The sequence below is a fragment of the Haplochromis burtoni genome, unplaced genomic scaffold (assembly GCF_018398535.1).
Source record: "Haplochromis burtoni strain Fernald_Lab_line unplaced genomic scaffold, NCSU_Asbu1 Contig_207, whole genome shotgun sequence".
Taxonomy (NCBI): Eukaryota; Metazoa; Chordata; class Actinopteri; order Cichliformes; family Cichlidae; genus Haplochromis; species Haplochromis burtoni.
Window position 1 is genome coordinate 987103 of NW_024582568.1, and position 27919 is coordinate 1015021.

Here is a 27919-nt window from a genome sequence, read left to right on the forward strand (position 1 = left end):
TTGATCGGTTTATTTGTGGAGGAATGATTGCTCTGGTGAGAGATGACACACTCATCTTAGGTGGTTCATTTGTCAGCCAGGTAATCGGGATGAATGAGTTTTAGAACATATAGTCAGAATCATAGTTTGTTTTTTCCCTCAGTGGGCTTAGTAAGGCAGTGCGTCATTTGATTCAGAGAGAGAAAAAGAAAACACTTGTCTGCGCACTGTCTCGATGGCCCCGGGTTACTGGTCTTCTTCTGCTTGGGTGAAGAGCTGCAAGCCTGAAGTGGGACGGGCAAATAGGAGAAACTTCGCCCCCGTCCCGTTCTCCACTTTTAATGAGCGCTGCGCTCAGGCAGGAGAAAAACTCCAGGTGGAAGAGCGCTCGCACACGCGTTAAACTGCTTTTCAATGAAAGAGTAAGGATCCAGGAAACCTGCGCTGGGAATCACCCCTTTAAACCTCGGAGGATTATTATACCTAATCAGGTAAGCACACATCATTACTCAGCGAGGATGGGAATTTTGAAAGCAGAGCTAACAAGCAGCTCCACATTATTTAAACGACGCGCGTAATTGGCTTCCAACGCGTTTTAGTCCTATTTTTTTCTGTCGGGGATTTTAAATCAACATCGCATGTTATTTGATTTGATTCGATTTTTGATTTTCATGTTATTTCATGAGAAAGTTGCATTAACAAGTTGCTTGAATAAACCTAGTGCTGCTTAAATTATTTTTTTTAAAGTTCTTTATTTTTTCTTTTTAAATAAAATAAAACACAAGGGTCTAAGTTACCCAAGCTTTTATCCTGAAAGGAATCATTCTGCCAGAGCTTTAAATTATTGCAGCTGCAAGAATTTTTCAGCTATTGAATTACTTTCTTGTACATTATCTTCTTATGTGTTGTGTCTTTCTGTTCTGTTTGGTTTGAAACATACTGATTAAGGGCAGGTGGTCTCTATACAGTATGTCCAGCAGCAGAACATAAACAGGCTCTGGCTTGCACTGAAGCCAGTGCCAAGAATTAAAGTAATTCAGCCTGTGCTGTGCTGGATAAACAAATAGTCAGCAGCAGCACAGCCCAAAAGGCTACAGAAATGACCTTGTAGAGACATGTTGGCTTTCCTTGGTGTCTGATTTTGATCTCTCTCTTATGGTTCCTTAGTTGGCTTGTTACTACAACACTTGGCACATCCAGCATGCTTACAGTACAATTCTGACACCTGTGAAGGGTGGGATTTAACACTGCCTGGCACGGGTGTGCGTGTAAATACTTTCTCGCTCTGGGCATGCAATCACCCAGGAACTTGGTGAAAGCAAGTTCTCAGCTGGTCGTGATATTTAAATAAGCCTCAGTCCCCTTTAGTGTGTACCCTTGTTGCATTTGCACAGGTCACTCCAGCCTAGAAATGTGGCACTGCTGAAATGCAGAAGTACCTTTTACTTGGCAGAAGCTGCATTAGAGGAAAAAAACAACAACTGTGTGCTTTCAGTTAAAAAAAAAAGCACTCTGAAGACTCAGATGCACCAGTTATAAGTGTTTGTGGTCTGTACCTATGCTTCCAAAACCTATTATGTGCTGGTCTTTGAAGTACCCACAGACAGCCACTGTTTACATTACATCCACTGTATACCTGTGCTGCTCCTGCAAGATGGGATTTTTTTTCCTGCTTTATGCATTGTGAAAGTTTTCACAGCAGCTGAATTTTTTTTTAATTTCACTTCGCAACATCAGATTAGCTGGTTTCGTGCAAAACAGCTCGGCACTGTGTAATCTTGGTGAAGGCTGTTCGGTGCCGGTAATCCACATTGTAGTGACAGTGTTAGTTGAAATGGACTTTAATGCCTTAAACTATGTGAGCTGTCTGAGCTGCTTTGCTTTCTACAAAGTGACTAAGGCTCATGCACAGAGCCTTTGTAGTGGCTGTGAAAATCACTTTGGTTTTTCTGTAGCTTTTTTCATACTTGTTACCATGTCAATGGTTTGTTTGATTTGTATCCCCACCCAGCTGAAATTAGATGCTGGAGATCCCAATGACGACCGAGAATATAGCTGATGCAACCTCAGAGGCAAAGCTAGGCTATTTAAATTACACATGTTTTATCTAAAGTTTAGGCGAACGCAAACTATAGGGGGGCACTTCAGCAGTATGTAGGACAATGTGTTTGTGATTTGACTCGATGCTAAATGTCTGAAAGTCCTTAAATAAGCATTCTCCAAAGCTATCTGCATGTGATAAGTTATCCCAAATCTTTGTTTATTTTAGCTTCTTTAATAGAGAGTGTGTTTGCGTGTGTGTGCATGTGCATGTCAGCATGCAAGACTGTGTCTCTGCAAGTCTCTGAGGATTCACTATCTACTGTACAGGAAACTCCCCTAAGTGTTTGTCAAAGGATATCATTTGCCCACCATTTCATTGCCATGAAAAGGAGGCATTTAGACGCTCACACTAAGAACACAAATTCCAAATTATCATCATTTTTGTTTGTCATTCATTTTTTCCACTATGATGTCATCCTTTTTCTCAGTGAAGCATAGACACTAAATTATGTTTTTGCTTTGTTTGATTGTTTTTTTAATTTGTCGCTCTAAATTTGTAAAATTGGGAGATTGCTGCCTTACACCTGATCTGTTTGATCAGCAGTTCACTTCATTTATGAAAGCGCACTTACTCACCTCTCCTCTTACTGCAGATCTGACTCCTGCACTGTAGATGCACATATCTGTCCCAGCTTGTTTCCAGCTTCGTTTTTCTTCACTCGGGAGGAAAAATTGTAGTCCCAACTGTGCATCAGTGATCTGCCTACCTGTCAAAGCACAGCACTGTGGAAAAACCATGTCAGTGCTCATGAATGCACTAAGGAAAGATTTGGTGATCTTAGTTTTTATTCAACAAGCTACACTGTTTTGTGCCGCAACCTTTGTAGAGAGTTAATAGAGAGCTATGGAAGAGAATGGCTTGCGGTATCTTAGTACTCCAAGACTGTTACAAGGATATTTACACAGCATACCTAAGTTTGCCTGACAAGCACATCTTTCTTTAAACATGTGATGGAAATGCAGCATAGGATGGTGCTGAAGCAGTTGATAATTCACTCTTGAGTCTGTAAGAAATATTTTAGCATTCTGGGAAAATGTTTTCTCTTTTTGTAGGACTGAGATTAAAACATTGATATCACTTTACTGCAGCATAGTCAACATCCAACAATAATTTGGACTGAAGCTGGAAGGGAAATGGGTAAGGGCAGGTTGCCTGTATATTCATATAATTTAGTAACAGCAGTTTTCTGCATAATTAGATGATCAAACATATTATATTCTGCTTATTTTGAGTATAAGCTATCTCTTATTCTTGCTGTTTTTGTCTCTGGAAAAAAGGGGGGAAAGCCTTATATTCACACTTTGTCTTTTTTGATATGAAGTTGAAATCGCATGTTATATGACTGAAAGCTTTCTATGCCGATATAATTATCTTACTTTTATGATCAGAGCATATATGGGCATATAAGTCTGTATGTATCCTATTTAATCCTTAAGAGGTGGGCCAGGCTCAACAAAGCTTTGCACAAACATTGTCACACATATAGCAATCTTTAATAATTTATGTTTTTAAAAAACATTTTGTATAAATCCCAATACTTTTGATTTTTGTATTCATCCCCCTGTGAGTGTAAAATTGTGTTCTCTGTTTGTATTTGTTTCACATGGCACATTAAACATACATAACCTAAAGATCACCAAAATTTGTATCTGTGGCAGAATTTTGTTCAAGTTATACTAAAGAAGGAATGAAGAATTTGAAAAACCACCCCAGGGCTGACAAAAACTGCCTATAGGGTGGGTTTTTGCTGGTAAATATAAGGCTTGAGTCAACAACCAGTTAGCTTAGCATAACCACTAGAAAGAGATGGACTTAGCTAGCTAAACAAAACCCAAATTAAGTCCAGTGATAACAAGAAAATAAGGTTTAAAGACTCTGAAACTTTGCTATCACTTTAGGATAGTTAAAAAACCAGCCTGACTAAGTTCTGTGGTTCTGAGTTAACACACACACATGTTAAGCTATGCTACGTTAACCAGTAGCTAGTTCAGGCTTCATCAATTTTCATGTCTAACCTCTAATAGCAGATAACTTTCCCATGTATCAAACTGATCTTGTAGCAATAATGTGGTTATAAAAAAATCTTTAATCAAACAAGCCCATTACCATGAAAAGGAAGAAAGCCAGAGTTTATTTCCCCGGTTCTCTACTCACAGGAATACCACCGAAGCCAAAGTCTTCTTTCTCACAGAAGCCATTTTTCACGTGGAATAGGTAAACACAGGCGTTCCTAATGACATTAAAGAAGGTTCTGTTATATTCAGGTACAGAGGCTCATTATTAAATGTCATGGCTAACACATGTGTTTACACACTATTTCATGTGAAAAATGACACCACTGAAAAAGGGTCTTTTCAGAAATGCTCTGTGAACCTGTGTGCTCAGTGTGGCCACAGTTTGACATGTTGTCAATGATACCTCAGTACGTGACCTGAGGTAGTAGCAATCATCAACCAGAGTCAGGTGTATTTTTAAACACGTTCTCATGTAATAGTAAAGTTCTGCTAATATGCAGCACTTCACTTTAAATAACATAGTTTTGACCCTGCTTTCAGAGGTCAGACATGACGCCACCCCTGTTAAGAGGTACATTATTCCTTTGTTAAGAGGGAGACTTCAGTATGTAGTGCTGTCCCAAAGCTCTTGTGCATGAACTAGAATGTTGTGCATCCTAAAGAATCTCAATGGTGGTCCATTTTATTTTAGACCTTGTTGTTGTAGTTACCACCAGTGCGATCTTTACTTTACAGCTGACACGCAAAGTGCAGAATATCACCTTGCTTGGCGGTCCTCATCTGATCTTGTTAACGCAGGCTTCAACTTATGTCTTTACTTTGGACAGAATGACAGACACTGAAAGAAATTTTCTTCTCACTGTAAACAGACAGTGTTCCAGACAAAGATCCAGCTTGATGTGGTTGCGGCTGTCAAACAAAGCCATCTGACTGAACATATCCTCCCATTCCTATCGCATTAAATTATGTCCGTGTGCGCTCTCTAATAGAGTCTGCCTCCACGGACTTTTACATGCAGTTTTTTTTGACTGTGCGCAGATGTTTGCTGTAAATCTTGAGACTTTTCCAACTGGAGAAACTAGAAAGAAATACTGACTTTAACTAATGTAAAGTGTCTGAGTTGACTGAGACAGTGCAATGTTCATCTGGCCACCTTGACTTTACAGGCAGTAGATGAGATACTGAGCTGTTTGTGTAGTGCCACTCCATAATCGGCCTGCTGTTTATCAAAAATGTTTGAGAGGGTGTGCCTCAGTAGCATGCATTTTCTCTGCTTTGTTCTTAGCAGACACAACATTTGTCATTCTCAGGCCTGTTGAGTGAAAGGTCCAAAGTTGCTTTCAGCAGGTAAGCGTAAAGTTTCAGTTTGACTTCCTTCTTCTCCTTCTGCCCTTGCAAAGGTTATACAAGAACGTCTGGCTAACGTGCTGAAACATCACTGTCCATCATGATCAGAGCATCACTCACTGCCATCTGCCTTGGTGAGCAACCCATTTGTGTGTCTGCAGGCTATACTGTTTTCAAATACATCAAGGTTGACTACTATAATATCTCCATCAGGCTTTCTGCACATTAACACCATCAAATAGCAGTCTCCTCTGTCATTGAGGTCTTGTGTGTACAGTAAACATACTGATGATTATGATCATTTGTCTGCTGTTACATGAAACTCCCTCTGCCTCACCCTCAGCGCTCCTCCTGTCGTACCAATGCTGGGCCAAGCCTAACGGACCAAAGAATAAGAAACCAAAGCAAGGTAGGCATCGTTGCCGAACAAGCCTCAGTGTCCTGCTTCAGTTAGGGGTCACTAAACAAGCAAAAATAAACCCATAATATTAAAGAATATTGTATGACTGCATTGGTTTGCAGGCAAAAAGCTGTGTGTATAGCAGCTGAGGTTAAAATTGGGCTGAAGTTGGCTTAAAAATGTGGATTTTTACACCAAACGTTTGTTTCTACAGCTTCTTACTCTATATATGTTAACGGTCTGAATTACATGTTGAAGTATAATCAACAAATACTTTCAAGGGACAATTTTATTCTTGATTAATCAATAAAATGTAAGTAAATGTTATGAAAGAAGCAAAACTGTTTGGAAATGAAATCTAAAAACATTATGATCCTGTCTTCCTTTTCTTCTTTCATTGACAGTGATTCCAGCTGTAGAGTGCGATGTCAGAGCAGGAAAGGTCAATCTCCCAGAGTTCATAGTAAAATGTCCCCCACGCTGTAGGGAAACCAGACAGCAAGTCTATGGGACAGGAGTGTTTGCCTCCATCTCCAGCATCTGCAATGCAGCCATCCACAGGTTAGCATTGGAGTGATGACTCTAAAAAAAATGAATGGGTGAAATCAAAACTATCATTTAACAGTAAAAAATTGGTTTCCACAGTGGCGTAATCACCAATTCAGGAGGAAAGGTGATAGTGAGGAAGATGGCTGGACAGAATGTCTACAAAGGCAGCAACTCCAACGGCGTGCGCTCTCTGTCTCTGCCTAAATGGAGGGAATCATTCGTTGTCTCGGGTATAAAGTCAACAAGGTTAAATACAGTTCTTTAGAAGTCACTCTCCAGCTAAATGCCAACTTTGTTGTGTTTCAGTGGGCAAGCCTAAGAAGGGAGTCATCTACCCATCTACTCTGGATTACGTCCCTTCAAGACCGACCTATGTGAAAACAAGTGAGAGGAGGTTATTTTTACCCTCATAGCAAGTTTTTATGTGAATTCATGTTTTCAGTGCATGAGCTGAGAGAGTTTCAGATATAGAGTACCAGAAAAAAAGGATTGGTATCATGCATTTTTTTCTGATAATTTTATTAAGGAAACTTAAATGTTTTTTGGGTAAACTTCAAAGGTTCATACACTATATTACCAAAAGTATTCACTTGTCTGCCTTCACACACATATGAACTTGAGTGACACCCCATTCTTAATTCATAGGGTTTAGTATGATGTCAGTCTACCCTTTGCAGCTATAACAGCTTCAAGCTTTCTGGGAAGTCTTTCCATAAGGTTTAGGAGTGTGTTTATGGGAGTTTTTGAACATTCTTCCAGAAGCTCATCTTTAAGGTTAGACACTGATGGTGAGGAGAAGGTGTGGCTCACAGTCTTCGCTCTAATTCATCCCAAAGGTTTTCAGGACTCTGTGCAGGCCAGTCAAGTTCTACTAAGAGTTCCTGTCACTGGAACTAAGGGGGTCGAGTCCAACTCCTGAAAAACAACCCCACACCAAAATTCCCCCCCCACCAAACTTTACACTTGGCCTAACCCAGACTCATCCATTGGATTGCCACATGGAGAAGCATGACTCGTCACTCCAGAGAGCACAACTCCGCTGACAGTGGCAGGATGCTTTTCACCAACGCTTTGCATTGTACATGGTGATAGAAGACTTGGATGCAGCTGCTTGGCCATGGAAACCAATTATATAAGGCTCTCTACAAACTGTTCTTGAGCTAATCTGAAGGCCACGTGATGTTTGGAGGTCTGTAACAACTGACTCTGCAGAAAGTTGGCGGCCTCTGCGCGCTATACGCCTCAGCATCCATTGACTCCGCTCTGTGATGCTACACGGCCTACTACTGCTTGGCTCAGTTGCTGTAATTTCCAATCACCTCTACTTTGTTATAATTCTACTAACAGCTGACTGTGAAATATTTAGTTCATGAGTGGACTTGTTGCACAGGTGTGATCCTATCACAGGACCATGCTCGAGTCATTGAGCTCCTGAGAGCGACCTGTTCTTTTACAAATGTTTGTAGAACAAGTCTGCATACTTAGGTGCTGGATTTTATATACCTGTAGCCATTGAGGTGATTGAAATGCCTGAGTTCAATGATTTGGATGGGTCAGTTAGTACTTCTGGCAATATAGTGTATCACCTTGTGCGATAGATGGCTGGTCAGAACAATTTAACATGAGAACTTAAAAGATTCTCAAACAAGCAGTGAAGGTACTAAATTTCTAAAGATAGATATTTTCATCTTTATTGTTATCTAATAGTGGTGCATAGCATAAATTATCTGGTAATTGTGTTTACATTTAAATACTATTTAACTACCAAAATGATATTAAAATAAAGCATGTAGAACTTTTGCTTTCCAACCAAGTCTTGCTCAGTGTTAACCCTGGTATCAAAGCATCTGTTGGCACCAGATCAATGCTTTCTGGGGACAAAAGGTTAGTAGATAGACATCCCGGCGCTTGACTTTGGCATGATGAGCTTTGCTCAGGCTGAGTGCTGCAGGCTGGTGAAGAATGTTAAGAATGCATTACAACACAGAAGTTACTGTAGACCTTCTTCCTCTCTATCCATCTTCATCGTGCACCACTGCCTTTGTCTGTTTTCTTTCAGATCAAAAGGAGACCACGATGCTTCCTCCAACATCAACAGCACCTGAACCCACCACAACAACTCCTGAACCAACCACGACCACTACCACCACACCGACTCCCACCACTGCTTCCACCACTACACCTCCACCCCCTACTACCAAGGCTCGACCCGTTGTACATAAAGTGAGGGAAGCAGGTGAATGAAGCAAACACTTAAATGACTTCTGTACCAAGAGTGAAATCGTTTGTGCGCTGCCAAGTTGACATTAACTAATAACATTAGCAGTAACTACAAATACCAGAAGAAGCATTCATTAGTGTGCAGCTGACTAATAAAGTTGGATGATTGTAGATGGTAATTGCAAGCGACAACTGCAATTAAGACAAATTATATCTGCTCTGCGATGAAGTTAATATGATGCTGTTCAGTTACTAACAGCATATATGATCAGCAGACCTTTCATCACTCTCATTAAATGAAAAGATTATCAGACAGTAATCACTGAGTCATCTGCCCCGTTTTGGATAGAAATACAGCGATAGTGAGTAGACAATGCTACAGTATCATAAGGTATGTGTGCAAATTACATGGGCTATGTGCCAGACAACCTTCCAGCTATTTCTCTCCCTTTCATTTTCTGTAACATTATCTCTCTTCACTCCATATCGGCACTCCATTTGTCTTTCTTCCATCCAGGCAGCATTCACCCATACCTTGCCCATGCGGCAGCTTCAAATTCAAGTAAGTAAAAGGAAGCAAAGAGGGACTGACAATATTTGTCTTTGTGGTGTGAGGGTTTCTGGTGGTGTTGCTTCAAGCTGCTTTAAGGTACGCAGGAATAAATATTCACATAAATATTGTCTCTTGAAGCCGTCAGTGGTCATGCATTCAAACCAAGTTTGTCACTGTCAGTGGCAAACTTGTGTAGTGAAGTTCAGATCAGCTAACTTGTTTTAAGTAGAAAACTTAAAACAGGAATGTTATGACTGGGGCTACTGGGTTATAGTCCATTCAAAATAATAAAGAGTTCACTAATCTTTTTGGTAACTTACATGTAAACATCGATTTATGTCTAAATTTGCCCACATTGTGTCATATTGTGTTAGGACAGTCACAGAGTGGTCAAAGAAAGAGTCCCAGCCAAGGTATGTGAACACTCTCGCTCAGTGTGCAGCTCATGGAAAGTCTTTCAAGCAAGCAATTCAAATGTAACTAAACCATGGCATTTCTTCAAAGTATTCAGAGGAGGTTCCTATTCACATAGAGTTCCACAACGTGCCAGTGCAGGTAAACAGATTTCTAATTTTGATGTCTTCTATCTTATTCTACCTACATCCACATTTCCTCTGTCTTCCTTTACTTTGTTTTTTCCTGTTTCCTGTTTCCACATATGTTTTCAATAATTTTCTAACAACATCCAGACCGGATTCTGCTGTCCTGTTCAAGTAATGAACTATTTGAACTGCTACTATATTCAAAGTATATTGTGTTGGAAACTAGTAGATTTAAAGGACTCTTGTTTAATATGTTTACTCGCTTCATATTAATTTCAACTTGTGTTTATTGGCAAAATCCACTGGCTATCCTGAATGAGCCCCCAAATATTTTACAAGCTGTAAACTGATGGCTCAGAGGAGCCTGCCGAATAAGATGGCACAAGACTGATGCAGGTCAGCAAATGTTTTGTTGGATTATTTGTGGAAATTAGTGTTGTCAGCGTTAATCTCGTTAAAATGACATAACTGCATTAACGTGGCAAATCTCCGTTAGCGATTTGCCACGTTATGGCATTAGCGTCATTTTAACAGCACTAGTGGAAATAAAATTATTTGCAAAGATGGACTACACAGAAAAGGGAAAAGGGGGACCCTGAACCAACCACAGAGTGGGGGCATAAGATTCAGGCCTCTTTTCTAAACTAACATTAGTAAGATAAACTAATAAAACCAAACCAAAACCAGGTAACTCCGAAGATGATAGATGCCCTGAGGGGGTGCGTTACAAACCTATCATATCATGAATAACATACAAATGTGGTGTCATTTTATTATATTCATGCTTTCTTGTTATATGTTTCTTTCTTCATTGTGGTCTCAGGTATACACAAACAAGAGCCAGGGTCGCCTGTCCGGAGGCAGCCATCCTCACCAGTTGGTGCAGGTCAGCCTTGTCATTAGCACCCACATAGACACATGTACAGAGCTACAAACAGGTAGGCTTGATGGAGCTGGTGGGGCTGGGGTCAAGAGAAACAGGGGTTACTGATGTCTTTGTTGGAAAAAGAATCCAGGAGAAGTATGAATGGTGTAAGTTTGACCCTGGTGTTGACACTCATAAGCTCCTGTGATCTTCACCCCAGGGTCACCACTAATCCGCTCTATCAAGCATCTCAGCTAACATTCCTTTCACCATAACTGCTGTTCTCTGCCCTCAGGCACATCCTCTTACTCATATTTTCATTTTCCAACATGAAAAGAGGCAAATGAGGAATAGTTACACCCAGCATATATCTTATTGTTTTCGATATCATGCTGTGGGCAAGCTTCAGCTTCACTCAAAGCAAAGCAGCTGGGCTGTATTTGTAGATGAAGCCCCAGAACTGAAGCGCTCTTCTTTCCCCTTTCCCCCCTTCCTTTTCCTCTCTCTCTCGTTCTGCCTGTTTCTCATTGCTACAAATAGGTTTTAACAGGGTTCAGCCTGCCCAGCCTGAGCGAACTCCAACCATGAGCCAGTCCAACCCTGGTAAGTATCTCCAGATCCAGAGTGGTAGTCCACAAAGTGCTCATGCACTGACGTAGTACATATACAGGTCAGATCAAACAGGGGAAGAACTATGGAAGTAAAACCCTGTTTGAAATGTTTTATAAAGCAGCACTAATGTTTACCGTCTGTGGGACGCTATGGTTCAATGCATGAGCCTGCTTTCTTTAAAAGAGGTGTGGAAATCAAAGATGCTCAACTTTCACCGTACCCAGCAGTAAAGAATGAAGTTTATATACCTTAAAGGTGAGAGATGATATAATATCACTGCCATGCCATATTTATGCCATATTTTCACAAAGTCCAGAATAACTTTCAGTTTGAACTAAGACCAGGATGAGAAATGTGTTCTGTCAGTACAGTAATAACAATGTATGACAGATCCCATCTGGTCTGGGGTCTTCCCCTCCCTTGTAAATACTTTGAGAAAGGAAGGGAGAGATGAAAGCAGTAGCACCAAGTGGCCTTGTGCTGTTCCCAGAGAGACGTCTGATCCAGTCCACAGTGCTGCAGGACCTGGGTCCGCTGAGTAGCTTGTCAAGAATAGAAAGCTCTTTGCCATTCAAACCAGGCGAGGTTTGGCTCACTGAGCAATGTGCTTCTGTTTTTCTTCCGAGGAATGCAAAACCATGGATCCCTAAAATTATACACATTTTCCTAAAGTCCAGTTTAAATGTTGTCTGATCATAAGGTTTGATGATCTGAGGTCAAACCTAAACCCACTGAGATGTTGATCAATGCAGAAAAGAGGTGTTAAGTTGGGCATTTGGTGAGAATAATGCAATTTTTAAATTTATTGAATCCCTGAGGGGAAATTCTTTGAGCTGGAAGAGGTCAGAGGTGAGCATCGGCCTCACAGCAGACCCCCTGGAGACGGCAGGGATTCACTGTCTTTCTCAAGGACACACTTGAAAGGTAGATGCTTGCTGACTTTGACATTTCGGACTATGATTTATGAGCTGAAGGATTTTCTCCGCAGTCGCTTTGCCACCCCGCTGCTTCAAACAGATGTTTGAATTTATCGGTCACACAAGTGAAAAAGTTTTGATCCAGCTGAGCCTTGTATGTGTCGGCTTTCACACCCACAAAGATCCATTCTGTCCAATGGGCCTCTTCCAACAAGTCTCATGCAGACATGTTAGTAATGCTTCAGGCATACCATACAATACCCAAAGTGAGACTGAGTGACCCCCGGGCCCGTGGTGACCGTCTGCCCGTGGTGATCGCTGAGGTGGCTATGATCTAGAGAGTTAAACTCAATCCTTATAAAGCACCTGCTTCATTAGAAAAAAATAACACTGCTGTCTGCTGTATAGCGCTGGGCCTTTGACCAGCACCAGATTAGCCTAATCTCTGCGTCCTACTATCTACACTGACCCTAGTTTGACACCAACTTTAGAATAATACTCCCACGCTTCACTGGACGGCATGCTGGGCTCTCCCAGCCCGTCCTGGTCAACAAAGGCCCTGCTTACTGGCTGCCACTGGATGGGAACCTCAAAGCCCAGTCTGTGTGTTTGTGTAAGCTGCCCATCCACCACAGAGAGGGGTTAGCTGAAGTGTGTTGTCATGGCTCAGTCAGTATAAACAGATGAAATGCACTGTTATGGTTTTGCTCCTCTGTAAGGGATTCTGGCAATAAAGCCTATTTCAATTAACCTTATGAGGCTAGTTAACCCGATCAGTGTTGTTAGCTGCTCTCTAAGTAGAAACCTTGTGTGAATGCAGAAGATCCAAACATTTTTTTATCTTCCTTTTTCTCTTTTCCCTTAAGGAAGAAAGAAAAATTGCTAAACTTTCCTAAAGCAGGCTTTGGTCACTCAGTCTGTGTCTGAGTGGCTCCTTCATGTTTACTGTCTGACTCAAGGCTAAACATCTTGTCCAACCTCCACAAATAAAGTGGTTTGTGGAGTCACAAGTATGCGCCTCCCCGATGCTTGTCCTGAATGCAGCTTTCTAATCTTCTCACCCCTCCGTACAGCTTTACCCAGAAGGGATTGGCCACTCCCCTCTTTTCCTCATCCCGATTGGTTCCCTGGAGCTCGCCGACCAGCAGGTACCAAGCACAAAGGCAAACAGATAGATCAGGCTACATGTGGAAATCATAAATATTTTCTAAACTGACTAAACAGTGATTAGTGTTCAAAGTAATCAAGCAACTCCATCCTTTAAAGAACTCTTTAAAAAATGTTAATAAAACCTGAAAAATCTATGAAGCACATGAATCCACTGGCTGCTATGAAAACCTTTACGTATAATGAATTTTTAAAATGATCACATTAGGTTAAAACGATTTTAGAGGTGATGATTTATAGAAAAACTGCAAAAACATGAAAGCTGTTTTATTTCTGGTGGTTCACTTTGCCACATCATACTGTTAGAACAATGAAAATCAAATCATCCGTAGTTTTATTACAAGTAATGTCACTAATTATTTGATGTAGATAGGCTCACACCTATAAATTTACCTTTTTGACTTCTTAAACATGTGTTACATTTTATGCATAAAGATGTGTTTAGCCATCCATTGTTTTTCAAGTAGGCAAGTTTTTCCTTTCCTTAAAAACTAATACAGTTTTAACCTTAATGAGTACACTGAATGCAGGGAACAGCATATTTACTTGTATGTTGCATGGACCTACGAACAATTCTATTCAGACTTAAAAACCAATTAAATGTGTTGGAGAGTAACATACTTTACTTAATTCCAAGACACTTTTACTTTGAGTATATTCATTTTATGACACTTTTACTATGACAAAGGGAAATGTACTTTTTACTCTGCTTCATTTATCTGACAGATCTACTCACTGGTTGTTTTATAGCAGATCAGGACTTTAAAATATGATGTGATAATAATAATGGTAATAATATGGACATTTACTGCATAGAGGAAATTTTTCCAGTGCCATAAATGTCACCTGACAGTATACGGGATGGTCCACCTGCAATATTTCATCATGAGTAAAAGCAGTGTAAGATATAAAGATAAAACCTGATAGAGCCCAGAGATCAGATTTTTCCAGAAACATTGACATTAAGCAAGAGTAAAATGGCTTTATGCAATAATGTCATGACCAATAACTCAGTGCAGATGCCCTATTAACACACCTTTATTGATTTATTGAGACAATTTTACATGCAGAAGCCATTTGTATCATTACCAGGAGCACCTGTTGGTGCAGGAACAGGTTGCTGTTGCTCATCATGGTGCAGACTGTCATCCAGCAGTGTTCTGTGCTCTTTTAAATGCAGTCGAAGCTTATGTAAAGCTGTTACATCACCTGATGCTTCTCTTACTTATACAATGTAGTTGCATTCAATGAAATTTACACATCAGAGTTTCAGTTAAATGACCTCGATCAACTAACTGTCAGATCTGGGGTGCCCACATGGGGTAGAATTAAGGCTGCAAATGTTCACTCTAATTAGCTAATGAGAAGATAATTATTCTGAGCAGCTTGTATGTAGCTCTTTTTTCTGCTCATGCCTCCACCTTCTCTGCTGTACATTCAGATGTAAGTTATGCAGCTCCAGACTCAGGATACGCTTGGAGTGAGACCGGCACACCTGAGGTTACAGGTAAGTCGGCTTTCTTTCTGTCTTTATTGGCCTCTTTACTGCAGGCTACTACACATTGTATGCATTTGTGTTGCATGTGCTAACGCAGCATGCTCATGTGACTGATACAGTTTGGTATCTGCTGACCATGTATGTGTTGAAATTGACTCCATGTGTAAGTACATGCAATGTGTCTCTCGGGACATTATGTTTACATGCCATCTGCCTGCCATATGGGAGACTCTTTGAAGTGCAAAAGAGAAGAGAGCAGGGCAGGTTTATTGTGCATGTGAGAGCGAAATAATGTGAGGTGATAATTCTGCATAAAGCCATTGTTTTCACTGGTCTGGGATCGGTTGGGGAGAACATACCAACCAATCACAACCATGAAAATGTGTGCTTCTCCCTCTGAAGTTCTGTCTATACTAACGGGTCTCAAAACATCCTCCTCTAGCTCGGGATTACAGGCCTGATATCTCAGAATATGAGCGCTGGTATTATAACCTTGGACAATACCGTAAGTGTTTTCCTTTTATTTCATTTTTGGGAACTAACAAGCCTTCCGGTTTGATGTTGTTAAATGAGTGGGTTGGGATCATGTAAAAGCTGTTTTTACATGTACGGGAGTAGCTTTGTATGCAGAGCGCAGCATATTTCACAAAAATGTTGAACTTTTCATTGAAATGCTTTGAAGAACGAACACATTTTATTTGTTTTCTTTCACACTAAAAATACACTTACAATACGGCCCAGTGACAAAACACAAAAGGGCGTGCAAAAAGATTACAGGCCCTGGTTCCGTCTGTTTGAAGACACAGCCGAGCATCCGAATCCAGAGGGATATGGTTTGGAAAACCGAGTGGCTTAGCCATTTTCAGGGTGTACCACAAAAATAGCACCACACATCCAACCAAATGAAACATGGAGCCAGTAAGGACAGGCTGTAATGCTATGGTGTGGTTTTGTCTTGTGTGTCATGGTTCACCATCACTGACAATTTACTTTCAGTGCAGCGACCTGCTGACTCGGATCGTAAAATAATGGATACGGCCAACACTAAAGGTGAGGAGGGGTTAGTATGACTGCAGCTGTTTGCATCCAGAAAGACATGTATCCATCCATCTATCTTTAAAAAAAAAAAACACTTTAAAATAGGGCTGTGCGATATGACCAAAATCTCATATCCCGATATAAGAATTCTATCGTCCGATAACGATATAAATCACAAAAATGTAACATTTTCTGTAAATTCTGTGAATCTCGGGCAGCTCGACTTGCGTGAAGTGTTTCCAGCTGCGCGTCATGTAGCTGGAGTCGAGTGTTTTAACAGATGCATGAAACGATACATTTTTAGACATAAGTTGTAAAGGCCGCTGTTTTCTTTGTGAGTATTTATTACACGGCGTGCTGCGGGGAAAAGCCTGTTCTAACGTTTGAGTCTAAGGTTTATTTTTTAGCACCTGGCGGCTCTTTTTTACTTCTCATCCGTAAATAATCTGCTCTTTCACGTGATTCAGTTTATTTTGAAAAGTCTCAACAGGATCTTGAGCTTTATTGTGAAAGGTTTATGTGGTACATAAACAAGCGGACACGCGATGGTGTTACCGTTGTTGTTGCTAACGACAACAGGCGCTTGTACATCCGTAGTGTGGTTATATTACATATAAGAGAAAGAGAGAACTTTAAGAAATTACACTACAGTGACCATCAAAACGGTGAAAAAATATTGCCGTAAACAGTTTATTTTGCGACACCACGAAACAAACGATTGCGTAAAATGAAACGATAGACGTTTTTATATCGTCATCCGATATATATATCGTTATATCGAACAGCCCTACTTTAAAAAACAGAAAGTGACACAAAGTGCTTTATATTGAAACTAAATAATAAAAATACATAAGATATGTCATTAGCTCAAGTTAAAAGATGTTTCTGACTTCTGCTGTTTTCTATATGGGATTTGTGTTGAGTGTTGTGAAATTGTTACCTGCTGCTCTGCGATAAAAGTGCGCTAACGCTGAGCTTGTGTGATGTCATCTGCGCAGTGGAGCCGGTGGACGCCTGGAATCCAGAAGCGCCACCTTATGAATTAGGTAAGATTGCTTGTCCGCTCCCCTAAAACAGTCGCTTTGCCAGTAAATCCCGAGTTCTCACTGTAAATACAAACCACTCTGACGCCATCCACGGAAGAGCATCTGGATTTCTGCTCAGCCTGTAATTGAAGGAGTCGAATGGTGTGGTTGTTTGAGGGTAAAATCGGTTGCTGTTTGGCTCGATATTTGCCACAACAAATACTGGCCAACATTTGGCGACTCCAGAAAATGGGCAGCTGGAAATTTTTACCAAACAAACTACCGGGTTTATTCTACAAAAGCAGACATGTGCTCTCGCTCCATTACAAAGCATGAATGCATTGCCTTGGATCTTATAAATATTATTGGACTAAAAAGGACGGGTTTAGTTGTGCACTCAATTATTTTTTGTTACATTTCTTCTTTCCTGTAATAAAAGAATATAGAGTATTTGTTTATTAGCTAAAATGTTCCTTTTGTTTCTTGGTTTCCAGGCTTCAGTGTGAGGGAGCAAGAACCTCTCCGCAAAGCTCCTGAGCCTGTGTCACAGGGAAACCCAGGTATGGTCCCCATACTGCTTCAATGAAACTGTAGCGAGAAGTGTTTGTGTTTTTCACTGTATTTTCTGTATAAACTAAGTGGCCACTTTGTTAGGTACACGTGTCCAAGTGCATATTAATGCAAAGATCTAAGCAGCCAGTCACAGCACAGAACTGCTGAGCTGAGCGCTGATAATCTATTTTCAACATTGCATAAAGTCTCTTGATCCACTGCTTCGATAGAAACACCTGCTTAGCTGCTCATTACTATAAAGATTAAATCAGCCAATCACACAGCAGCAATTCAGTGCATCTAGGCATGAAGATAAGGGCAAGACCACCTGCTGAACTGATCAGACCGGACATCAGAATGGGAGAGAGTGATTTTAAACATTGCATGGATTTTGGCATCAGATGGGCTGGTTTGAGTATTTCAGATGATCTACTGAGATTTTCCTACACAATCTTCTCTAAGGTTTACAGAGAATGGTACAAAAGAGAGAAAATATCGAGTGAGCAGTGGTTCTCTGGGGGAAAATGTCTTGTTCATGTCAGAGGTCAGAAGAGAATGGCGAGACTGCTTTGAGCTGACAAGAAGGCAGCCTAAATGCACAAAGAGTGAAACCTTGAAGCAGATGGGCTACAACAGCAGAAGACCACACCGGGTGCCACTCCTGTAGGCTCAGAGCAAGAAAACGGAGGCTATAATTTGCGCAAGCTCACCAAAATTGGATAATAGAAGATGGGAAAACTGCTGATTTCTTCCTGACATTTAGATAGCAGAGCTGTATTTGGTATACAGGATATGAAAGCATGTATCCATCCCGCTACATGTCAGAAGATCAGGCTGCTGGTGGTGTAATAGTGGTGGTGGTGGTGAGGGGCACTTAGTACCAACTAGCAGTCACTTAAACACAACAGTCTACCTGAGTGTTGTTGCTTACCATGTCTGTCCTTTTATGCCCACAGTGTACTCATCTAACACACAACATAACACACAGTGTCACAAAGCTCTAACATGAACATGACAGTGAGTTCACTGTACTCAAATGGCCTCCACAGTCACCATATGTCAATCCAATAAAGCAGCTTTGAGATGTGTTGGTGCAGGAGATTCACATCATGGATGTGCAGCAACTGTGTGATGCTGCCGTGTCAATAATGTCTGAGGAATATTTCAAGCTCCTTCTTGAATCTGTGTCATGAAGAATTAAGGCCGTTCTGAGTGTATAGTTGTAGCTACCTCATGATATTTGGATCTAATAACATGAATTTGTGTAACAGATTGTAAGGTGGATCTGGCCTTTCTGATGGATGGGAGCTGGAGCATTGGAAAGCGGCGTTTTAAGATCCAGAAAGACTTCCTAACTGAGGTGGCTCAGACCATCAATGCGGGTGTGGCAGGCCCCATGATGGGCATCATCCAATACGGGTAACCTCTTTGTTCTTTTTGTGTTATCTTGTACTAGCTTTGGATGACAAAAAATAGTGAAACTGCTGGTTGTCTTGTCTCGAAGAGATGACCCTGTGACAGAGATCAGCCTGAAGACTCACTCCAGCTCCAGAGAGCTGAAAGCAGCCATAGATAAGATTGTGCAGAAAGGAGGCCTCTCCAATGTGGGTAAGCGACCCTCTGCGTCAGCTGCCAGCCTACACAGCACATGCCTACAAACACAAGTGTGAAAGGGAAAGGGGTGCAATTATCGCATGGTTTACTAGCCAGGCACATTTTCACATGCAAGTATAGAATTAAATCTAAATTTGCTGCGAGACAGTGTTAGCAAAATTACAGTCCTGATCCTGTAGGCCGTGTTTTTCCTCTGCTCTGACCAAAATGCGCTCGGTTTTAGCAGCCCGGTTAAGGGGCAGCTTTCAGAGAGCATTTGCGGTTTTTCTGCTTTGGTTGGTGCGTCAGCATGCATCCACTGCCACATGTGCCTTTATGACTTGCTAAATTTTGCATGCCGATCCAAATAGTGTTGTTTGCGTTTGCCCAGAAGTTCTCTCTAATCATATAACAGTGTGAGTGGCTGTAAAACTTTCTAGTCTCCAGCAGAGCCATTGTTAAGACCACCGACGAGACTGTAATAGACTAAATGATAGGTATCCACATTTTTGTGATTATGCACAGTTTGAGCTATGCATCCCATAGAGAAGCAAAATATATGTACTTTACTATGTAAAGTTTTTATATGGCATTCAGTATTTTCTGTGTAAAAGTCAATTTTGTGTCATTTTATATTCCAGCCTATTATTTACATAAAGGATGAGTTTAAGCTTTGTGATTAAATGACTGTTTTTATACTCCTCAGCTTTCTGTCCCAGACTTGCATATACAATAAAACCATTAAGAATCTCCCCGTTGCCCCCTGGTGTCTTGACAGGAAAAGCCCTCCACTACATCAACAAGCACTACTTCAGTGATGCCAATGGAAACCGAGGAGGAGCTCCAAACGTGGCTGTGATATTAGTGGACGGTTGGCCCACAGACAAGGTGGAAGAGGCGTCTCGACTCGCACGCGAGTCCGGCATCAACATCTTCTTCGTCACCATCGAGGGTCCCGACGACAATGAGAAGCAGAACCTTGTCGAGGCCAACTTTGTTGACAAGGTAGGTGACACACGCCGTCTCAGAAGTGTGCCTGTGCTTCGTGATAGAAATCAAAGCAGTTTAAAGCACGGTGTGTTGTTTTGTCCCGCAGGCCGTGTGCCGGACGAACGGCTTCTTCTCGCTTCCTGTGAACAGCTGGTTTGCCCTGAGGAAAGCCGTGCAACCCCTGGTGAAGAGAGTGTGCGACACAGACCGCCTGGTGTGCAGCAAAACCTGCCTCAACGCCAACGACATCGCCTTCGTCATAGACGGCTCCAGCAGCGTGGGGACCGGCAACTTCCGCACGGTGCTGCAGTTTGTGGCCAACATCACGCGGGAGTTCGAGATCTCAGACACGGACACGCGGGTCGGGGCTGTGCAGTACACCTACGAGCAGAGGCTGGAGTTTGCCTTCGGCCAGTACAACAACAAAGCCGAGCTGCTGAACGCCATCAAGCGCATCAACTACTGGAGCGGCGGGACCAGCACCGGTGCTGCCATCACCTACGCGGCAGAGCAGCTTTTCAGCAAATCCAAACCCAACAAACGCAAGATCATGATTGTCATCACGGATGGACGCTCTTATGATGATGTCAGGGCGCCGGCACTGGCGGTCCATCGCCAAGGTCAGACATCATCTGTAACAGAATCTGAAAAATAAGGCTGAAGTTAAGGATCAATGATGCAAACAGTTGTTTTCTCTGTTGTGTGTCAGTCCACAGTTTGGTGTAAATTGCTGTCTGTTTGATGTGAAAAACAGTGTGTGTGTGTGTAATCTGCTCTCCCTTCTCATGATCTAGGTGTGATTGCTTACTCCATCGGCATCGCCTGGGCAGCCCAGGATGAGCTGGAGTACATCGCCACAGACCCCGACAAGGAGCACTCCTTCTTCGTGGATGAGTTTGACAACCTCTACAAATTTGTACCCAAGATCATCCACAACATCTGCCAGGAGTTCAACTCTCAGCCCAGAAACTGAGGACGTACGTGCCGAGAGGCCTGTCCGGATCCGAGGCTTTAGTAACAGAGCACTGCTGGTAAATTTACTCACTCTGTCGCCCAGATGGCAGTGCTAGATTGGCTGCAGTGCCCCATATTTGAAGAGGGAGGGGTTTGAATGTAGGTGGGGGCAAAAATACATGAAAAAGAATTTTTATCCCAAATATTCAGATGGTGCTAATGTTAAAGGATTGGCACGCAGTGTGACAAACTGGCATCACAGCTGTGGTGTGGTGCCAGCTGTTTTCTGTCTGGAGACAAGTTTTTAACAGTTGGAATAGCACCAGTAAGTCACCCATTATAAAGGCTTTATAAGTTGCTACTTGTCTTATTAATGCTAGAAAATTTACTAATGCTTTACAGAACGCCTAATCTTTCATACTTGGTATGCAAGAAATCTGTTTGCAAGCAAGCATGGCTTCAGGGTACATTTTAATCCATCTAGGTGCAAGTACAGCAAGACAGTTGAAAACATGTGAAGTGCGACGCCCCAGTTGTATGCATACTACATGCAAAAGTAGCAAGCACAGACAGCGAGCCAAGCTGGTAAGAACAAGCCAGCATTTGGGTTGCCAGGTTGTGATATTTCCTCCTATATGGCGCTTTATCTCCTTTAGCATGAAACTTTTGGCAAACGAGAAAAAAGCTGCACAACAAACGCTTCAATTAGCAAGTTCTCCATGTTAAGTAAATATTTAATAATCTAAAATTGTGACCTCAAACTTATAAAAGGATATTAAAAGACCATTTCCACTGCTTGTCAGGCCTAATGTTATGTTTAAAACTGGGCATTAGTACATTATTCATTAACATTAGTGTAGCGCTTTTTGTGTGACTTGTAGTGCCTTTTTGAAGGGTGACTTAGTGGGAAATAAACATACTGTAAGACTGTCTTTCTGGGGTATGGTGCTTGCAGAGAAATGTAGATTTAAAGCATGCCTAGCACTTCCTCTTATGGCTTAAAAACCTTCATAAATCTAATAGCGCGATGCTTTTTACAATTCTCTGTAAAGAGAAAATACTGTATTAGAGATGGTGCATTTTAATCTTCCTAATAGGAGAGATTTGATTGTAGGAACATTGTTTGGGTTCCTAAGAGACTAAGGTGCTGAGATGATTTTTACATGCAACCAAAAAGTGGAGGTGAAAGGCAAAGCAACAACACGGATGTGGACTTGTGTGAAAAGTAAGCTTGTTTATCTTTGTAAAGAGTGACGGCAGATCCCAAATCTGCTTCTTATCAGGAATAAAAGCAACTCATGTTAATCTTTATTTTCTAACAGTGCTCGCTTCTAATATTGCAGTTTTGTTGGAAGAGTATTTATGATTTTATCATTCTTATGCCCTGTTTGTACATATGCATATTCAAGAAGCCTATCACTAATAATGTTCAGATAATTAATCGGTATTTTTTGGGCAATTTTTAATAAAATAAAGAAAATGAAGAGAACCTAAAGTGCCTTTTTATTGCAGTGTGTTAAAACTTCACTTTTCAGACTCCTTTCAGTTTTTATTCATTGAAAACAAACCTCATGAAGTCATAGTGAAAAAGAACCTCTGAGGTTTTGTCACGGACATAATAAGTCATCTGATCCTCAGAAAAACTGAAAATTGTTTAAATAAACCTCAGATGAATTACAGAACAGGACATATTATTCTATGCCATTATTTATTTTGTCAAAATACAGACGTACTGTTGGAAAAAAAATCAAGTGCACTCCTGCTCCTTCTACAGGAATTAAAAGGAGAAGTAGGTGCTGCTAATCAAACGGTCATCAGCAAGTGTGAGCATCTCTGTGAAAGCAGAGGTTTGGGCAGTTTGCTGGTCTGGGCAGTTTGCTGGTCTGGAGCATTCAGATGTGCACACAGTGCCACAATAGGAACGACATCAGAAATTAGTTTAAAGAAGCAATTGTTGCCCAACTTGGGATTTAATATATCCCAGATTGATGGGAATATATTATAGGCCTTTCCCAAGAAATTTCTAGTTAATCATTCTACAGTAAGAAAAGCTATTCACAAGTCGAAAACACGGGATGGCTGTGGCTCAAGAAGCAGCGCAGGTTATCTGCTAATTAGAAGTTTGGTGGTTCGATCCCTGCGTGCTCTCGTTTGCATGCCACAGTATCCAAAATTGCTCTCCAATCCATTCATCATACCGTGAATGTGTGTGACTGCTAGATAGAAAACACTTAGGTGTAAGGAAAAAAAGTGTTCGCATGAGTGGGTGTGAATGAGGCATGTTGTGTAAAGCTGTCAATCTTCCCAGAATTGGATGTCTCAACAAATTCACCCCAGGGTCAGAGAGAGAAACTGCCAAAGAAGCTTTATGTCAGGCTCTACAGGCCTCAGTTAGCGTGTTAAATGTTAGCGTTCCTGACAGTATGATTAGAAAACAGCAGGGCAAGTATTGGTTGTTTGTAAGGGTTGCCAGGAGCAAGCCTCTTCTTTTCTGAAAAGAATGTGGCAGCTTGGCCTTTCAAAATTCTGCAGCGTCAACCAAAAAACACAGTTGGTAAAAATCTCAATCAGCACTTCACACCAAGTGTCAAGCACTGTGGAGGGGTGATGAACTGTGGTTGTTGCAGGTACAGGACCAGAGCACCTTGTAGTCAAAGAGTCAATTAGGAGCTCCTCTATATACCCAAGTATGGTAGAGTTTAATGTGAGGCCATTAAACTGCTTGAGTAGGTTTTTCCTTCAGTACAAAAGAAATCCAAGCCTGCTTTAAATAAAACCGTATAGTACAGGGGTGGGCAATCTCAGTCCACGAGGGCCGGTGTCCCTGCAGGTTTTAGATGTGTCCTCAAACCAACACAGCTGATTTAAATGGCTAAATTAGCTCCTCAACATGTCCTGAAGTTCTCCAGAGGCCTGGTAACGAACTAATCATGTGATTCAGGTGTGTTGACCCAAGGTGAGATCTAAAACCTGCAGGGACACCGGCCCTCGTGGACTGAGATTATACTATACCAGGGGTGGGCAAAGTAAAAATTGAGGCTCAAGTTGAAGCCCACAGGATAACTGTGGGTCCATGGAAGCTGTCTTGGATGGCTCGGGGGAGAGAAAAAAAAAAAGTCTGCAAAAAGACCAGCCTCAGCCAAATTAACATTTTACAGCAGGTTTTATTTTGAACATACTTTCATATACAAACCAGTGACTGAGAAAATGGCTCATTTGAAGCTGTACTCTACTCGTACAACATCGTAACTTTTCTTATTACCCTCCTCAGTTTACAGTAAACTGGAATTGCAGGACATTTCTCTTCCCTTGGTGTCGGATGGTCAACTCATTTCAAATAGTCCTAAAGTACTGCACTAATTTCCTGCTAAACACTGGACTACTGTAAATATCTGGACATGATACATCACATTGTAGTTAAGCATGTCCACACGACTGGGGAAAATTACATACAGTACAAGCCATTCACTTCAAACATGAGCAAACTGGCCAAAAATCAGTTAATTATGCCTAACGTTGACATCTAGAACCAAGTTTGAATTGTAATTATATAACCAAGATGGTTTACTTTGGACACATATGTTGGTAATCTTACTTCTGAAGTGTACAATTACTTGAATCTAACAAACAGGCAATATAATTAATGGTTTTTATCACTCTACCAGCTTTGAAATGCACAAAACTGATTCCCCAACCACACTTATCAAAAAGGAGCACTCAAACTCACGCTGCACAGTAAATTTTAAGACTGAATATATATTTTGTTTATTATAAGCATTTGTAATTTTACATCCAATGTTAAAATCAACAACTTTGTGACAACCAGCTCCGATTCGCCGCCACCCCCCTCCCTCCCTGTTCCCCGAAAACAAGCTTGTTAAAATAACGTTTTCAAGACCTTTTTAAAGCAAAGGCACATTTGTCAATACGTGTTTTTAAAAAGGAAAATAAAGGCAGGCCAGCAAGCAGAGTCAGTCTGGGAAGCAGACAAAGAGGAAGTGAGAGGCTTCCGTGACAGCTCCAGCGGACCTTCGGTACCCCACGTTTCTGGAACACAACAACACAACAACACAAAACCTGACTTGGAGTAAAGGGCCCGGACCTGGTTTTGTCTCAGAGGGAAGGTCGAGGGCCTGAGGGATCCGGGGTGAGCGTAAAACCACACGGGCAGAAGAAGAAGACGGGGCTTGAGACTTCATTTCTCCACTTCACGCTCTAACACTTGTCCTGAGCCTCTGAGCTTTCGAGGTTAAATTTGAGTCTGTATGCAGGGGCGCTGTGGCCGGTCACACCCAGGCCTGCCTGGATGGTAGACGGGGGACCAGAAGGGCAGTTCCCCTCCCGACTGGCCTCCCTGCTGACCCTTTCTATGGACAGTCACAGCCCTGCTAGTGGCTACATAGTCTGCAAGTCCGACAGGAGACCAGTGGGCTGGGTGAGGTGGGATTGGATCCCTGCCTGAAGGTCCTTCCTCTGCTGTGTCGCCATTGGTCCCTGATCACGGGAAGATGAGTCAGAGAGCGGGGCTGTGGGGGGAGACGCAGCTCCGCGTCATACAAACACCTTAGCGAGAGCGTCTGCTCCAGCACTAGCAATGTAGCATTTTGACGGATGGAACGCCACATCGTAGATCGATTCCTCAAACTTCTTTCTGTGAGCCGTGAACTCCTGGATGCAGGTTTTACTCTCCAGGTTCCACAGACGGATAGAGCAGTCGTGACCTGTGGAGAAGATGAGTGAGAAGAGTTGCAGAAGTGAATTTGCGCGAGTATGAGCAGCTTTATGAATAGGGATGGGTACCAGTATCTGGTGCCATTATGGCACGGTAGTAACGGTAGTAACCAGACCTACTGAGATGTCATACACTTTGGATTCTAGCCAATCATTTTACCTTTGCAAGCGTAGTAGGCGGGCCCAGGTACGTATGTTCTTTTAGAGCAGAGCTACAGATTAAAAATGCCCTGGCTGTACTTCACAGCAAAAGATGCAAACTCAGCAGCCTGCAACAAGTGCTTTAAGGTGATACTGTGCAAAGGAGGTAACACCTCGAATCTGATGAAACACCTGGCGACGCATAGCGTTTTTTTAAAAGCCGAGAAATGCGCCGTATTTGATAGCTTGCTGCGAGACCTCACACCACATCTACTGCGGGTGTGGTGCCTGTTATCGGACCCGGAGTTAGCAACATCCCCCAAGAACCCGAAGAGGAGAGTCCTGGCCCCTAGCCCTGCCAGTGTAGCAGAAATGATGACGGATGATGATGGCAGCAGCAGCCGTTCTTCTCTGCGTGAGTAGCTTAATGTTGTTCGTGTGTAATTTACGTTGAGTAGGCTAACCACGTTATTCTTTAAGCACCGGTTCGAGCACCGGTTCAAAAGTACCGGTATCGGATAAAACGTAAACTATACCCATCCCTATTTATGAACACTGTTATAAGTAACCCATAACAGTGTTATATAGAATAATCCTTTAATTGTCCCACAAGGGGAAATTTGGTGAATATTTTGAGAATTCTAAACACTGTATATTTTCTTCTAACTTCAGACGCATGTAAAATGTTTCCAAGTAAATTCAGCCGACACACTGTTGGGCGAATCCACCTAATAAACCAGAAAATGTTAGTTTTGGTAAATTAAATCTAGGATAGGGAGATTCATAAGGTACTTACTGCCTGACATAAGATAAAGTCCATTAGGGTCCACTGCTAAGCTGGTGACAGCATCCAGATGGGCCACCATGGAGTGAATCAGCTTCCCACTGTTGTTGTCAAAGAACTTGATGTGTCTGTCCTCCTGCGCAGTGATGGTGATGGGTAGAGTGGGATGGCTGAGGACCTTGTTGATGTGAGAGGGAGTGCCTGTTGAAAACAGATGAGCACAATGGACTTTAAAACAGCAGCTATGAGACAGCAGAATAACTAAAGGGATGATCGGTCAGGGGAAAAAAAATAAAAATAAATCTCTTTTCAAAAATTTACAAATCAGGGTTCTTGGCATAAATATAAATTATGGATTTAAATGCACATGTACAATACAATTTTAGTTTTGTAGACCTCTCATAAGTTTTTTTTGATGCTGAAATGCATATTTAGTGTTGTAAAACACATATTACAAATACTAAACATTAACATCTATCTCCAGATCTTTCTAAAATTAAACTAGTTTGGACAACAAGCAACAGCAGCGTTTTATTTCCTTCAGCCACCACTAGATGTTAGTAAAGACCCTTTATTATGGCCTTAACATGTCTTCAAAAATAGCTTCAACCCCTGAAAACTTTTACTGGTGATAAGCTTTTAAGGTTTTTCCTCCACCGCTATCACACTGTGCTAGTGTTGGTGTGTTAGTGACCAACAGCTCCAAACCTACCTGGCTCCAAATTGGACTCCAGACTGAGAACCAGCTGACGGGTCTCCATGTTGAAGAGGCCGATTTGCCCGTTTGTGAAAGATGTGACCAGATGAGCTGGATCACTGCACACCAGATCTACCGAGGAGGGAATTCCCAGCTCTGGTACAGGAAAAACACAAACAAATTATTTTACCTGCTCAGTTGACAAAATGTTGAAAAACGAGGATAAGCAAGACGAGTAAAGTCAGTACTTTTGTTTTCGTTGAATACTGCGAGGGCAGGTGAGGTGGTGTTGGCGTCCCACAGTCTCACCGTCCCATCCGCGGAGCAGGAGAGAAGGCGCTGGTGTGCGCTGCTGTACACCAAACCCCAAACAGAGTCCGTGTGTCCGCTCAGGGCTCCTCGCAGCACAGATGGATCTGTGAGAGAAATAATAAAGAAGAACTCCATTCAGACGTCGTGATCTGATTAGAAAACCCTCAAATTACAACAAAACCCACGAGGGTGTTACCGTATGAGTCGTAGGGGTCGATGTTGGGATTGGGGGTGTTCCAGCACTGAATAGTCCCGTCGACACCGCCGCTGAAACACTGCTCCCCTGTACTGCTCATCGCCACACTCAGTACAGCACCCCTGTGGTTTAAATCAT

At 41.9% G+C, this 27919-nt stretch overlaps 2 protein-coding genes across 8 annotated transcripts in view; one reads left to right on the plus strand and one right to left on the minus strand.

The window, feature by feature from the left end:
- Nucleotides 1–237: 237 nt before the first annotated feature.
- Nucleotides 238–22406, plus strand: vit (vitrin). 7 transcript variants are annotated; one of them, XM_042226341.1, is made up of 23 exons: nucleotides 238–470; nucleotides 5499–5579; nucleotides 5789–5854; nucleotides 6250–6406; nucleotides 6491–6624; nucleotides 6701–6778; nucleotides 8454–8630; nucleotides 9132–9176; nucleotides 9542–9580; nucleotides 9672–9722; nucleotides 10533–10595; nucleotides 11115–11177; nucleotides 13177–13251; nucleotides 14712–14777; nucleotides 15211–15273; nucleotides 15765–15818; nucleotides 16805–16852; nucleotides 17326–17391; nucleotides 18655–18802; nucleotides 18888–18991; nucleotides 19755–19981; nucleotides 20073–20586; nucleotides 20761–22406. In XM_042226341.1, the coding sequence occupies exons 2-23, from the start codon at nucleotides 5546–5548 to the stop codon at nucleotides 20937–20939; spliced, it is 2451 nt and encodes an 816-aa protein (XP_042082275.1). In that variant the 5' UTR covers nucleotides 238–470; nucleotides 5499–5545; the 3' UTR covers nucleotides 20940–22406. The 7 variants fall into 7 exon arrangements, with proteins under 7 accessions (XP_042082275.1, XP_042082277.1, XP_042082276.1 ...); XM_042226343.1 differs by lacking the exon at nucleotides 15211–15273; XM_042226342.1 differs by lacking the exon at nucleotides 11115–11177.
- A 1658-nt stretch (nucleotides 22407–24064) lies between these two features.
- LOC102314492 (striatin) overlaps nucleotides 24065–27919 on the minus strand; it is a gene marked incomplete in the record, with an annotated part of 39847 nt that continues 35992 nt past the window's right edge. Inside the window, 5 exon segments of the mRNA XM_042226348.1 lie at nucleotides 24065–25641; nucleotides 26589–26777; nucleotides 27289–27429; nucleotides 27522–27689; nucleotides 27782–27903. Coding sequence (XP_042082282.1) covers nucleotides 25472–25641; nucleotides 26589–26777; nucleotides 27289–27429; nucleotides 27522–27689; nucleotides 27782–27903 — 790 coding nt within the window.

Excerpts from the sequence above, each read along its gene's own strand:
- vit (XM_042226341.1), top strand. The coding sequence starts at position 5,546 with ATGATCAGAGCATCACTCACTGCCATCTGCCTTG. Across the intron at positions 8,631-9,131 it reads ACATAAAGTGAGGGAAGCAG|GCAGCATTCACCCATACCTT; the intron begins GTGAATGAAGCA and ends TCTTCCATCCAG. Across the intron at positions 18,992-19,754 it reads AGGAGGCCTCTCCAATGTGG|GAAAAGCCCTCCACTACATC; the intron begins GTAAGCGACCCT and ends GTGTCTTGACAG.